This window comes from Canis lupus, chromosome 25 (genome assembly GCF_003254725.2).
Source record: "Canis lupus dingo isolate Sandy chromosome 25, ASM325472v2, whole genome shotgun sequence".
Classification (NCBI taxonomy): domain Eukaryota; kingdom Metazoa; phylum Chordata; class Mammalia; order Carnivora; family Canidae; genus Canis; species Canis lupus.
Window position 1 is genome coordinate 16,940,924 of NC_064267.1, and position 15,799 is coordinate 16,956,722.

Genomic DNA, 15,799 nt, shown 5'->3' on the forward strand with positions numbered 1-15,799 from the left:
GCTAGCTGTTTAAGAAAGAATGACTAATTAGGCTGCAAAAAAGACTGAATAAATTCACTGATGTGACTTAGTTGGAAAAGACAGAACAAAAGAGCAGTTTACCGAAGCCAACCACACTGATCAGCTGCTATCTGGCTAGCTCTGAGATAATAGCCAGAGGAAATTAATTTAAATAGCAATCAAGGACATTCCAGACAGATTAAACATAAACGTAGTACCAGCAGTGAGAGTAATGTAACTAAGTTGAACTGTGGAGATGAAGTGAACTCTTGTCTCTCCTGATGCTTTAGAACAAAAACTGCTAAGGAGCTAGCTCCGTGACTCAGCAACATATTAGGCAGCTATGAGATTGTTTTGAAGTCTTCCTAATAATATATATTGCTTATCTTTTGTTACATAACAAATTACCACAAACTTAGCAATTCAAGACAACATCCCTTTATTATCTCAGTTTCTCTGTGTCAGGAATTCATTTTTTTCAGTTCTCTGGCATCTCAATTAGGGGAACGTCTGCTTCCTTGCTCAGCATTTTTCATTAGCATTCAGTTCCGTGTAAAGAACCCAAAGCCTGTGTCGGAAGCCAGAGCCTAAGTCCTAGACAGGATCAGAACAGAGGCTCTCAGTCGGGGTTGTGTGAGGCTGGACTCCGAAGATGATTGGTGATTGTATCATGTGATCATGTCAACCAGAACTGTGGTTGTGGGATAGCCCCACTTCTAGGATTCTTAACGTGGGTGGAATAATGTGTAATGCTATGCTTGTTGAAAGCCCTCAACAACCTATAAATAATGTTGCTGTGGGTAATTCCCCATATCCTGTCGCAGTCTTAGGAAGGAGTAGGCAAGATGTCTCCTTAGATTACATCCAAGTTAACAGTTAAAGGAGAACTGTAAGAATCTACATCTTTTCAAATGCTCTCTTGATTGCTTCAGAGGAAGAAAGTCAGCAATGTCACTTATTTACTGTTTATAAAAATCTTTGTTATTACAATATTAGTACTATTAAAATATTTATTTCCTATCTTATTTTAGCAGCTTTATACCTTTGCCCACAAAACCATTTAATAAATCTTGTTCTTCGAAATATAAAATCAAGTTTTAACCAATAACTCAATTGTTTCTGGTTTTGTAGGTGTATAAAAACGTATTATGGACTGATATTTTCAGTTTTATTTGGAGGAAAATGATCAGTGGAATGAAATAATTGAAATATGACAGAAGATATATTTTTTAAAGAAGGAAGCCTTTGTGCAGATCGCCAGATCCACAGGAGCACTACTCCAGAGCAGGAAGATGCCTTAATCCTAAATATACCCATTTGTGCTACATCAACTTACTGCTACAAAAGTGACTTCATTTTACTTTGGAAATAACACTTTTGCTGTTATGAGATGCTACAGTATGAGCTATCAAGTCACATGTTAACATGGCATATGTATTTTTTTGACATTAGAGTTGTTTCTTAGTATCCATATAAATTTTCACTCCAGAAACAAGCTGAAAAGTTATCTTATGTGAAGTACATGTAGGGCGGTATGGTGGCTGAAGGTGAATAATAATATCCATCTACTTTTGCTTGTACTGTATAAGGAAAAGGAAATAACTTTTTTTTAATTGGGTGTTTGCTAACTTATAATTACTGTTTTATACTTTTCAACATTTATAATAAAGTTTTTTATTGTTAACTATAAAATAACACTCAGAAAGATTCAGATATCTAAATATAATTATTTAAAGCATGGAGAACATTTGTATAATTCATTGATGGCTTAGTTCTAAGCATTAATACAACCATGTGATGTAGTGTTGTGCCCAAGGCTTAAAGGAAACTTGGCAGTATAGGAAATATTTTTGGTTCCCTCTACTTTTAAATTACTTTTTTGTTGAACTTTCATGGGTATTTTTATGGGCAGGGAGACAAAATAGAAATATTGGACACAGTAAGAATAGTGGCAGTGGCTAGAAGAAAAGTAAAGAGGAATATAGGCAGGTATTGTAAGCTGTTAAAAATTATTTCTAGGGGTGCCTGGGTGCCTCAGCGGTTGGGCGTCTGCTTTCAGCTCAGGGCGTGATCCTGGAGTACCAGGATTGAGTCCTACATCAGGCTCCCTGCATGGAGCCTGCTTCTCCCTCTGCCTCTGTCTCTGCCTCTCTCTCTCTCTGTCTCTCATGAATAAATAAATAAAGCCTTAAAAAAATTATTTCTAGTCCTAAGGTATTTAGAATGCCACATCCTTTGTTTTTCAAATGTCAGTTTAGGTGATTACTGGCAATTACTTTGAAATGTTTTACAGCATTCCTTTAACAGCTTAAACAGTGACTTAAAAGGCAATTTGAACAAGAGTAAAACTGCCTAGTGTAATTTCTTCTTTCTGGAAAGAAATTCTAACTGAAGTATCCAGTCTCTGAGCAGTGGATTCCACTCTTACTTGCAGAATTTTAAATCCGACTTCCTAAATAGCAGCCCCTGTCTGCCTGGTGGACCTGCATCTCCCTTTTCCTCTTGAAATGCAATCTAAGCAACAGAAATTGTAGCATTAATTCTGAGGGAAAATACTGTATCCTGTAAAGGAGAAACAAGGTAGAAATGTTATTCCTTACTTACCCTGTCTAGTCAAATATACACACAGAGATCAAAATAATTGATTGCTTCCTGTATTGGGTGGAGAGAAATCTTAACCCGCATCTGTAAATATCAACTGATACAGTTTCCCTGTCTGTAAATGGAATTGGGGAGAAAGGGGTGTTATGCATGAGTTGGACTGGATGACCTCTCACATTCTTTGATTCCTGATTTTGCAAAAGTAACCTTACATTTCATTCATCAAACAAATATTCTGTGTGCCAAACATATGCTAGGGATAGCTCTGTCATTTCCTAATGTAGCATAAATTTTATAGTCAACTATTCCAGATACTCACCTTAGAGGATTTGTCTAATTATGTTGGCTATACTAATATTAGATTTTAAAAGGATGTAATGTTTTTTTCCCTTGAACCAAAGGAATGAGTTAGCTTTGAAAATACAGTTTGGAATACTATTATAATGATTCTTGTACCTTTATTTCAACTTTGTTGTCCTAATAATCTTGACTCTAGAAAACTTCTAAGTATGAGAGCTAAGCGATAACAAAACATCACTTCATTTTGGCATTTTGTGTATTATAAGGAAATTGTGAATGTTTAAACCTACTTAACTACTTTCAGAATTGTTCTGGTACTTTTTGTGAGTATTTCTAGATTTAGATCAAAGGATTTGCATGCACCTGATTAACAGTTGAGGAAACAAGAATTTCCCCTTTAACCTATCCAGGCACTTTTGTGGTGGTATATCTTTCTCTTTTAGGTTGTATTTCACATCATCTTTAATAGCATAGCAAACACCTTTCCAGAAATTTTCACTTAAAGCTTCTTGCTTTAGTTACCTTTGCTTTAGTTTATGGCCAACATTTTCCCAAATGCTAAATATTTGGCTGTTTTTTTCATACATATTAATGGTTGTTCAGCAAGGGCCTACACGCAGTATGGGAGTCAGGACAAGGCTGCCTCTTTGGTATTTCAACTGGTATTGACTAGTTCTGTCACCTCTTTGCAAGAGAAAAGGTCAAATGAAGGCCTTCAAAATGTACTAGTACATCTTTGGTCCATCAAATACTTTGAATAGTTGTGGTGTGATATGTAAGGAAAATAAAGTTGAATTTCAGGTCTTGCCATTGCCATTAAAGACAAATTCCACAAAGTCGCGGTTTTACCTGGGTACAGATTTACTTGAATATTCAGTACCTGAGGCATCTGACCAGTGTAACTATGCCAAACCAAAGAGCAGCTGCAGTACAATAGTTATTAAACACGAACACGTTTACAGAGTTTAGTTCCATCTTTACGTGTGGATGATTTTTTAAAACCTTTTTACATATTGAATGGTTTTGATCCAATGTGTCATAAGTGAATTTAACTGTGTAAGGTTAGGTTAAATCAAATATGCAATGTTTACTTGAATTTTATTTCTTTTAGAAAGATTCTGACTATGTTTACAGGATTGTTCAAATTAAAGATTATCAGACACATGAGATGTCCATTCAATAATCTTTAAAGCAAATGTATATTAAGGGCTTAGTGTTAGGATCTGTATATTTGGGGCACTGAATAGACAGTGACTTACAAATATGTTTTGCTTACATTTTGTTCTAGGACTAGCACTGCTATCAATGGAAACTATTTTTAAAATAATCTGTTACTAAGAAATTAATCATATTTTTGCATTTCAGCCAAAATAAAGATCATATCTAATAATTTGTAAGATATAATATGTAAGCCTGAAATCCATGTGTGTTTCATATGATCTGAACTGTATTTTCCAATCTAAATTAAAAATGCAATATAGATTCAGAAAGGTCCATATTTTTCTAATGACATCATTTTATATTTTGTTGGGTTGCATAAAGAAGCAAGGAATTGTATTTGTATTAAAAGATTAAGAAAGCTATTAGTCAAGTTTATTATATTTGTACATGATTGCAGATGAGGCTATACCCATTTCAAAGAAAAGATGGACACTATTTTCAAGTAATCTTTAATATGTTTTTATAGACACGAATTTGAAATACAGTTTACTTTGGTTGTCTTTACTTATCAAGTACTGTAAGTCTTGTATTTGTTTCTCATAAGTGTAATCTTGGACCATGACTTCATGTTAAGTCTTTGCTTTGTCTTTTGGATGGCCTAACCTACATTAACATGAAGGCTGAACATTTTTAAACTTTTTTTTCAAAAGTCATAATAATGATTTACTTTATTAATAAACAAAATAAAGTCCTGAAAGAACATTTTGGTGATGGTGGTGGTGTTGTTATAAAGTGGTATTTACCAAATGAGATAATAACTATTATTTTGGTCATCCTGAAAATTTGGTAAAATAGTGTTTAGAGAATTAGCTAATAATTTGGGATAATGACATCTAAGACAGGTGCTATTTGAGTGCAGCGGTATTTTAATTTACATAGGCCAGAGGTATAGATTGCTTTATTCAAAGGTTTTAAATTTGCTTTTACTGAACATAAGTTGATTTTCAATTCAAAAGTCACTTTAAGGTTGTATGAACCTTTGAAACACCGTAAGAGTTGTTGGACTATGGCTCTCAAAATGCTGAATGAGTTTTATTTTGTGCAGAATTCTTTTCAACATTTGTGTTCTAATTGCCTTCTGAATCAACAAAGTTTTGATATATTTGAGGCTGCTCAATGAAACAGGAAGGCTATGAGAGCTATGATTCCCAGTTTTTAGACTAGCAAAATTTCAGAACCTTCACAGGAACCAGTAGGGGCCAGTAGAGATAAAGCAACCTTTATGTTTGTTTTTTGGAGGATAGAGGGTAATTTAAAGTACTGTGTTTGGGGTAGGAAGGAGGACAGACTACTACATCACACTGGCTTTACTTTTCTCACTTCTTAATAAGCTAACTTTTTAGAACCATTCTGGAAAAGTTGAGTGATGTTGGCCTCTTTTACCTATTTTATGCTCATGCACCCCAGAATCTAGAGACATGAGAATTAACATTTAGTTTTTCCTGAGTAACAGGTTTTTATGGATATTTTAACCATCCTATGAAGTTAACTTCATTTTCTTTAACCTCTCTATACCAGTGCCTTCCATCTGATAAAGAGGATTTAAGTGCTGTTTCCACTCCTTAATTTACCACCTATTCTTCAAGCAAGAATGTCACCTCTCAGTCCATTCTCCAGTAAGTTAATTCTTTTCATGTAGGATTTTCAATCCAGTAGCATGCTTTCTTCACACTTCCCCATGACCTCCAAACCAAGTTAGTTCTCTGTGTTGCCCAAAGTACCATACATTGTTCTATTACTAATTTAATTTAGCCATATATTGGTCATATGTACTTTCAGGTCAACTCACTAGGTTATAAATTTTTGAGGATTTTTTTTTGTACTAACTATCCATAAAATGAATATTGAAGTTCAAAAAAGAATTGTAAGGAATTTCATGTTCATTAATCTGTGCTGTCCCAAGTTCTCAAAGAAAAGTGAGCATGACAGCCTATAAAATTATCTCAAATTTGAAAAATATTTGTTAAAAAATCATTCACACATTTCGTTGAGAATATAAATTTACAGTGCAGCATCATTGGAGAGCAGTTTGGCAGTATCAAGTCTTCAAATGCCTGTATTCTCTGACCTATCAGTTCTACTTTGGGGAATTTTATGGGTTTACTTCTGCATTATGAACAGTACCTAAGGATATTAGTTGCAGAGCTGTTTGAAACGACAAAAGACTGCAAACAGCATGTCCCACCGCCATCTATGGTGACAGACACGAGAGTATCTGAAAGGATACACAATGAACTATTACTCGGGTTGCCTCCAGAGGAAATGAGGCATCAGCCATAGATTACATCTCACTCTCTGCCCTTTCATACTATTTTATTTTTATATTATATGTGGATGTTACTTTTAAAAAAGTAAAATGGGTTAGACATTCTATAGATCAGTGAGGGAGAAATAGGTTGTTTGATATATAATGCTGGACCAACATGCTAGCCATCTGGGGAAAAATGAAGTTGCTCTATCCTTCACATCTTAGAACAAATCCACTTGGTCCATGAACTTGATTAGACATTAGAAAATGAAAACAAATACTGCAGAAAAAACATGGGTAACATTTTATAATGGGCTAGGATAGGTATTTCTAAGTGGACACAACACTGGTAGTGATGAAGGAAAACAGATATGAGTACATGGGAACCTAAGAGGAAGACTAGCACTGATAGGAAAAAAATGGAACTAGAACAAATTCACAAAAGAAATAAGGATCAATAATAGCATCTAGAAAGATGCTTGGCTTCCTTAAAGAAACACCAGTGAGGTTATTTTTGCCTCAGATACGCAATAGCCAGTGTTGCTGAGGTTATGGGCAAAGTAGCATTTTGGTGGGAATATAAAATGGCATAATTTCACTAAAAAAGTAATTTGGCAATCTGTGTCTAAGTTTCACTGTGCATAATCTTGGTACTGGCCACTGTACTCTTAGAGATACACCCATAAGGCTGATTGCTTGAGAAAGCAGTAAGGACATAAGGAAAAGCAGTACATGTTCATTTATAGGGAGGCAGCTAAATTATGTTACTCTTTTCCAGAGACTGCAATGAAGCCATTTACGGAAGGTCTTGTATAGCCATATACATAAAAACAAGTATCTCCATGGGGAAGATCTCGAAGACATTAAATGAAATGATCAACTTGCAGAGCTCTATATATATAGTCTGATCCCACCTAGAGCTTCCAGAGTGCCTTTGAGTACTGTGCCTCTGTGCTCAAACTCAGCCTATTCGTTTAGCACCTGCTCCTGAGGATGGGTGAGTGCTGGGACCAGAGGGAGTGCAGAGCCACAGGCCTCCCTGCCCTCCAGGGCTGACTTGGGTGGAGTGGCAGCTGCCCCTCGCCTTCTGGCTGCTGGGGGAATATGCTCACCAGGACCTCTGCACTGAGATGGGAAGGAACGCTCCCGTCCTGAACCGGCCAGGGCCCAGGCAGGCAGAGCCAGAGCCCAAGACATCAGCGGGCCTCTGGGCATTCTCGGTACAGACAATGAAATGCCAGCTTATGATGTGCCTTGTGGCCGCCCGGAAGTGACGACCATCTGTTTGGAAGATTTCCCAACTATCACCCCGTGCACAGCGTGTGCACGAGCTGCTGTAAGCCTTGCTCTCAGCCTTTTAAAATAAAACTTGAAGCCCATGTTTACATGTTTACATGTTTATGACATGTAGCCTTTGTAGATGCAGAGAAGCTGTCCACATCTGCTAAAAGTACAGTTAGAGAAATAACTTGTGATCTTTTTGTTTAAATTCACTCAAGAGGCACATCATCTGGAAATGACCTTTGGAAATGCAATCTCTACGTCTGGTTTTAGATTCAGGTCCTTATCTGTGTCCAGAGTTGGAAGACAGAAGCGGGGAAGGGCTTCCATAGGATGTCTGTGTTAGAGCCATTTTCAGTATGTGACCTATCAGCACTCCCAGATATAGTGTGTATAGTGATTAAACTTCAGTCCTTAGTTAAAGTTATGTAGCTTTTCTAGATGTTCAGATGTGCTCATTGTACTTAACAGTAGATAGAGGGTTGATATTTCACTATTCTTAGACTGTCTAATAGAAACATTGAACCACTTTGAAAAATAACTTATACTTTTGACTAAGTAAATGGAGGACAGTGAGAAGGGAATCATGCATATTTCCTGTAATGCTGTATATGTGGTGAATATACGAGAAAAAGGTGTGCTCTAATTTCATATGACATGATTGATAAATACACAGAGTGAACATTGTAGATCCGTATTTTAACACCTGTCTTTCTAGACACTTATAGTAAAATAATGTGTTTTTTATACTTCTTTTTTGGTTGTTAAATTCAAAACCAAATACACTGTGATGGAATTTATATTAAAGAAAAAAAAAGGACTGTCCTCCAGAACTGATGTTTTAATCCATCTCTTTGAGCTGCATCGCATTTATGAACTCTACTGGAAAAGTCACAAAAGAATGTCTGAAAGGAAAGATCCTATGCCATCTGTTCATTTTTAGAAAATACTACAAATTATACTTGGTTCTATATGTGTGGGGTTTTTGGGCTTTTGGGGGTTTTGTTTTGCTTGGGGTTGTTAAGCGATCCTTTATTGAAATGATTTTTTTTTTTTTTTTTTTTTTTTTTTTTTTGCAGTTCTTAACTAGCTTGGCATCACACTGCTCCACCATTGACATCAGCTATGATGTGGTGAGGGTGGTGGCCGTCAACATTGCAGCCCACAGATGGATCAGGCGCCAAGGATCTCCTTAATGGTTCCAGAGTGCTCTCTGGCTAAAGAATATTGCCACATCTGTCAGCACTGTTGACAGTCTCTTCAAAAGTGACATTTCCACTGTGCTTAATGCTTTTCTGCTACTTTCTGTCTCTTGGTGGTTCTTTGAGGACTTTGATAATCAGGTCAGAAGCAGAAGGGACCACTTCAGTCTAGGCCTGTCCCTTCTGAATGGTTCATTTCACAGTCATCTTCAGACCCTTCCAGTCACCAGTTGCCTTGATGATGTCATTACTAACCCTTTCTGGAGACCGACTGGGGGGCCCATCTTAGGATGCAGGGCAGACATGGCACCAGCTTCCCCACAAATGCACCTCCGCTATGCGAGTTCCATCTCACTGGGCTCTAACCTAGGTGGCATAGTGGAGGCGGCTGGTGCCAGATGAACCCAAATTCAGGACGACTGAAGAGACTTGGCACCTTGGCCTCCTCAGAGCCAAAAGCCAAAAGGTCTATATGTGTGTTTTCTTTAACTTTTGTAGTGAATGAAATTTTCTTGTTTTGAAACACCCTAGGTTTTTAGATGTCTTAGGGTGATGACCCATGATATAGAGCTAGTGAAATAACATAAATACCTTCCTGTTTAATTTTATGTAAAATTGGAGAAATATTTTATAGGTGGAATTGTCAAACCACCTTTGAGAAGTACACATTTGGTGCTTGTTCATTGGTTTGTGAGATAAAAGGAAGTATACAGTTAAGGTTCTAGAAATGTGTTTGTATGTAGGCTATAGCTGCAGGTTGATCCATATCAATCAGCATTTTATATGGCTATACTTTATAAATACATTGTTGAACAAATGGAGGGGCGCCTGAGTGGCTCAATTGGTGAAGCGTCTCCCTTCGGCTCAGATCATGATCTCCGGGCCCTGGGATGGAGCCCCTCTTTGGGCTTCGCCCTCAGCTGGGAGTCTGCTTCTCCCTCTGCCTCTGCCACTCCTCCCTGTTCATGAGCTTTTTCTCTCTCTGTCAAATAAATAAAATCTTTTTTTTTTAAAGATTTTATTTATTTATTCATGATAGAGAGAGAGAGAGAGAGAGAAGCAGAGACACAGGCAGAGGGAGAAGCGGGCTCCATGCACCGGGAGCCCGACGTGGGATTCGATCCCGGGTCTTCAGGATCGTGCCCTGGGCCAAAGACAGGCGCTAAACCGCTGCGCCACCCAGGGATCCCAAATAAATAAAATCTTTTAAAAAATTATATATTCTTTGCTTTATTGCTTAATGTCTTATTTTACACTGATTTTTAAAAGAGAAAGGACTCTTCTAACTGAAACATTTACAAAGGCCTGATGCTCTTTCCTGCTTCTAAGATGAAATATCTTTTTCACCTACCAAAGACTGGACTACCTCTCTTTATTAACTGAGTTGGTGATGTTCACTCATAACTGATAAAAATACTACTGCTTTCAGACTTTGCTGTATATGTGACATATACAATAGAAGAGGATATGCTCTAATTTCATATGACAGAGGGTTGTTAATACTTTTGTATACTTTTTTGGTTACATTCACAAGAAAGACTTTATAAGAAAGACAGGACATTATTCATGACAAACAAAAAAGTGAAGTATAAAACCATGTGTATGATCCTCAGTCTGTAAAAAGTGTATATGCCTGGATACTGTGCTCTGACATTGTGGTTATAAGTGAATTTGGGGACCTCTGGGTGGTTCAGCCAGTTGAGCATCTGACTTATCAGTTTCAGCTCAGGTCACTATCTCATGGTGGGATGGAGCCCTGCATCGGGCTCAGTGCTCAGCAAGGAGTCTACTGAAACATTCTCTCTCCCTTTGCCCCTCCCTCTTGCTCACCTGCTTTCCATATCTTTCTAAAATCTTTTAGGGCATCCCGGGTGGCTCAGCGGTTTAGTGCTGCCTTCGGTCCAGGGCATGATCCTGGGAACCCAGGATTGAGTCCCACATCGGGCTCCCTCCATGGAGCCTGCTTCTCCCTCTGCCTGGGTCTCTGCCCACCCGCCCCCCGTGTCTCTCATAAATAGATAGATAGATAGATAGATAGATAGATAGATAGATAGATAGATAGATAGATATCTTTAAAAAAATAATAAAAAATCTTTTAAAAAATAAGTGAATTTGTTTTGTTATTTAATTATTTCTCAGCTTTTTTTTTTTTTCTCAGCTTTATAGGATGAGCACATATTACCTTTAAATTTGAGGAGAAAAACATATATAAAATTATTGAAGGAGACTAGAAGAAATCACCAAAGTGGTTGGGAAAGGGGGAGGAGTAAGCAGGGCCATGGTGAGGGTATCTTCCATGTTTTGTTTTATATGTTATATACTACATGAATCTTTATTTTTTAAAGATTTAGGGAGAGAGAGCAGGTGAGGGGGAGAGAGATAAGCCCAAGCAGGCTCCTCACAGAGCTTGGAGCCCAACAGGGGGCTCGATCCCCCAACTCTGAGACCCTGACCTGAGCCAAAATCGAGAGTCGAGAGTCAGACACTTAACTGATTGAGCCACCCAGGCACCCCTCACAAATATTTCAATGTATATATGTTAAAGCCATATGAGAAAGTGAAGAAAAGGTTTTTGTGAGAAAAATTTGAGCACTATTTCTTATTTACCATGATACCCCCAGTGCCTAGACAAAGTGTCAATCACATAGTAGGCATTCAAGAGCTTCTGAGTGAACAATGTAATTCCATACATTAAAAACAATGACAGAGAAAAAAAAAAAAGAAAAAAAAAAACAATGACAGAGAGATCTGGAAGGGTATTATCTTTGTAACCAGGGAAGACAGTTCAGTAGTACCTTCTCTGAGAATGTGGCTGTGGGGTCATTAGTGGGTAGTGTGACTGAAAGTTTATTTTGCCAGTCCCAGGGCCAGGGCCAGGCATTGAAGCAGGCTCCCGCTTGGTGGGACCTGTGCCTGAGAAATAGGCAGCCTTGTGAGTGTGTCTGTATGCAGATAACCATGACAGCATTATTTGTGACTGGAAAAATTAGAAACAACTATTTATCCATAATTAAAAGGGATTAAATACTTAATGGATATATCCATTCCATTCTCTTCAATACTGTGCATTTTGTTAAGCAAAAAGAAGTATCTACATAGACAGGGGAGGTCCATGATACATTGCTAAGTGAAAAAAGTAAGTTCAGACTATCAATGGCAACATGGCAACAACTCCAGTGGATTTGAAGGAATTATGCAGAGCAAAACAAGTCAACATAATTCCATTTATATAACACTCTTGAAATAAACTTATAGATGTGAAGAATAGATGAGTGGCTGTCAGGGGTTGGGAAGTGGAGAATGGAGTTATATAGGGAGAGTATTAGAAAGCCCCATGGTGATGGCTCAGTTCTGTACCTTGATTGTGGTGGTTACACAATTCCACACTTGACAAAGTTGCAAAGGAAACTAGACTGACAAGTGAATGCATGTAAACCTGTGAAATTTGAGTGAGCTCTAGGTGGTCCCAGTGTCACTCCCCTGATTAGCTACTGTACTGTAGTCAGGTAAGATCCTACCATGGGGGGAAATGGTAAAAGATACACTGGGCCCCTTAGTCCTTTTTTTTTTTTTTTTTTTTTTTCAACTTTCTGTGAATCTGTAATTCCAAACAATAAGTCGGGGGAAAATTGGGAAAAGCAAATTACAGAACAAAGTGTATAGTATGATTACTTTTGAAAAATATGGGTGGCTCAGTCAGTTAAGCGTCGAACTCTTGATTTTTGACTCAGATCATGGTCTCAGGGTCATGGGATCAAGCCCTGTGTCAGACTTCACACTCAGCCAGGAGTCTGCTTGAGATTCTCCTCTCCCTCTTCCTCTCCCTCTGCTTTTCTCCACAGCTTGTGCTCTCTCAAGAATAAAAGTATGTTATACACACACACGCACATGTGTTTGTATGTAAATTTTATATGCATAGGAAAAGATCTAAAGGGTATACAGCAAATTGTTCTTATTACTTAACCCTGGGGATGAAGAGGGCAAGTGGGATGGGCTGACACGAGAGGGAAGACTTTCACTGCTTCCTCCTCACGTTTGTACACCATTGAGTCTCTTTTCTCCATGGGCCTTGATATTATACTTTTATATTATTTTAGTAACCAATATGAAATTTTGTCAGTAGTGCTTTTTAAACAGTAGGAGTAGAGGTTGTAAGAATGGCCTCCCTTTTTAAAGATTCATTTATTCATTAGAGACACAGAGGCAGAGACATAGACAAAGGGAGAAGCAGGCTCCTTGCGGGGATCCTAATGGAGGACTTGATCCCAGGACCCCGGGATCATGACCTAAGCCAAAGGCAGATGCTCAACCACTGAGCCACCAGGCATCCCCACATCCCCCATTTAAATAATGAAATCTAAACATCATAGGAATCAGCTCAGGAAAATTCATGTGGAGTTGAAATAAGTTACAAAGTAACATCTGCTTCTTAGAAATTTCAACAAACATTAGTTGTCAATGTAAACAAAGAGCACAAGCAACAAGAACATAATTGACTGTGGAGGTAAAGCTGCCTGGCTAGAGTCAGACTCATGTGTCCAAGGCTGTCAGGATTTGCACCAACAACACAAAGGATGCTCTTGATTTTAGTTAGGGACAATTTATTGAACAGGTATAAGGAGAATTTTGGATTGTGGCTAGAAATAATGTGGGGCACATGCTGGTTCAGTGGTTGAGCGCCTACCTTTGGCTCAGGTCCTGGGATTGAGTTCTGCATCGGGCTCCCACAGGGAGCCTGCTTCTCTCTGCCTATGTCTTTGCCCCTCTCTCTCTCTCTCTGACTCATGAATGGATTAAAAAAAATTTTAAGAAATAAAGTTAATGTGAAACAATAATATATATGGTCTTTATTGTGCTGCTCCTATAGATCACTCACATGGGCAAATTATTCATGTTCAAGTTAAGGCATAAGGAAGGAAGAAAAATGGATGGAATAGAAAGTCTTCCATTTTAACCACACCCTTTTTAAAGAAAAACTAAAAGGGCAACAAGTAAGAAAAACAATATGAGGAATCAATGCTTTGAAGTTTCTGGCTTCTGGTATGAGAAAATGTGAGTTTCCATAATAGAAATGGCTAGTGAGAAAATAGACACTTTGAGGTAGAACAGAGTTTAGTTTTGAACATCTTAACTTTGAGATCACAACTAGGTAAAGGTGGCACATAATGGGATGTTTCAATCTGGAGCTTATAAGCAATATTACAAATTTTGGGCTTCAGATCTATAGACTAAAAATGATCACCAGTAATGGCAAATGTGTAACTAAGTATGTAAAATTGTATTTTATTATCTTAATTTCTCCAAAAGCTATGCTTCTTTAAAACAAAAATTATAATGCTATATTGTGAGATTTGTGACATTAAAAGCACAAAAAATGGGTTGGTATATGGAACTATACAGTTGTAATGAAAGTAGTATAATCTTAGCTCTAGACTGATAAAGATGTATTTCATAATTCTTGGAGAAAGCACTAGAAAATTCTGCAGAGCAGCGTAGCCTAAAAGTGAACAGAGGAGCCAAAATGGGATAAGAAATGTTGACCCAAAAGAAGTCAAGAAAGGAACTGAGACACAAAACCTAAGTGAGAGTAACAGAAAACAAATAGCAAAATAGCACACCGTAATCATAACTGAAATGTAAATATACTAAATACTACAATTCAAAGATAGTAATTATCAAATTGGATTTTTTATTAAAAAAGAAAGACCCTAGGAGCATCTAGGCGGCTCGGTCAGTTGGGTGTCTGACTCTTGATTTCACCTCAGGTCATGATCTCATGCCCTTCATGGGGTCTGTGCTGGGCGTGGAGCCTGCTTAAGATTCTCTCTATCCCTCTCCTCTTCCCTCCACACTTGTGCACATGCTCTCTTTTCTTCTCTCTCTAAAAAAGAAGCAAGACCCTATTATATGATTACATGCTGCCTCTAAGAAATATATATTTTTTAAAGACTTATGTATCTATTCATGAGACACACAGAGAGAGAAAGAGAGGCAGAGACACAGGCAGAGGGAGAAGCAGACCCCATGCAGGGAGCCTGATGTGGGACTCGATCCCAGATCCCGGATCATGCCCTGAGCCGAAGGCAGACGCCCAACCGCCGAGCCACCCAAAAATATATTTTAAGCACAAAGAAAATTAACTTGAAACTAAATGACAAAAACATGTCATGCAAACAGTCATCAGATAAAATACACTTTCAAAATGATAGATCAATACTTCAGATTTCTATGTGCCTAACTGCAAAGCTTCAAAGTACATGAAGCAAAAACAACTAAAGGAAGAAATGGAGAAACCTAGAGGCATAGTCACAATATTTTAAAACCCTTTTAATTGGTAAAATGCCTATACCAAAAATCAGAACATAAAGAATAAAAAAAAAAAGACTTGAATGACACTATCACCCACCTTGACTTGACATTTACAGAACAGTATATTCATTATCCTTAGAACATCCAGTCTTCAGTAACACATGTGATGTTCACTAAGACCACATGGTGAGCCATAAAAATTTTTCAAAAATTTTGAAAGACTGAAATATTTTTCAATGTCTTATTACCATGATGATAAAATTAGAAATTAATAGCAATGAAATATCTGAAAAATTGTTACCCTTCTTGCATGGTTACATATTTATATAGATACTAGCAGAAACACCAGTTACCTTGGCCGGAGGTCAGACCAATTCACGTCAAGAACAGCCAGAGTAACATTACAGTATTAGTTCCCCCATGCCCAACACCTTGCAGGTAATGCAGGTCAGATCGTGTAAACCTACATATGTGATGGGATGACTGTACTGTCAGAGAGGACCCCTGAAAGATGAATTTGTCCACTTACATAGAATTCCTGTGCTCCTAAGAGAGAAGACAGGATCCTGGATCCTTATCCCTTGGAATGCAATTACATTTCTCTGGATGGGACACTAATAGGAACATAATGTTCAAA

At 37.7% G+C, this 15,799-nt stretch overlaps 1 protein-coding gene across 13 annotated transcripts in view; it reads left to right on the plus strand.

Annotated features, from left to right (window-relative positions):
• The window catches only part of ZDHHC20 (zinc finger DHHC-type palmitoyltransferase 20), an 82,804-nt gene extending 69,116 nt beyond the window's left edge, over positions 1–13,688 (plus strand). For 9 of the 13 annotated variants that reach the window (XR_007405910.1, XR_007405909.1, XR_007405912.1 and 6 more), the window contains 3 exons: positions 1,132–1,547; positions 5,641–5,738; positions 7,149–8,624. Coding sequence is in view for 1 of the 13 variants with exons in the window: in XM_035721631.2 (XP_035577524.1) it covers positions 1,132–1,139 (8 nt within the window). In the remaining 12 variants the exon portion in view is untranslated. Of the gene's footprint in view, positions 1–1,131; positions 4,825–5,640; positions 5,739–7,148; positions 8,625–8,730 lie in introns of those variants that run through there. The other 4 variants (XM_025462725.3, XM_035721631.2, XR_007405907.1 and 1 more) reach the window with 3 other exon arrangements.
• Positions 13,689–15,799: the final 2,111 nt, after the last annotated feature.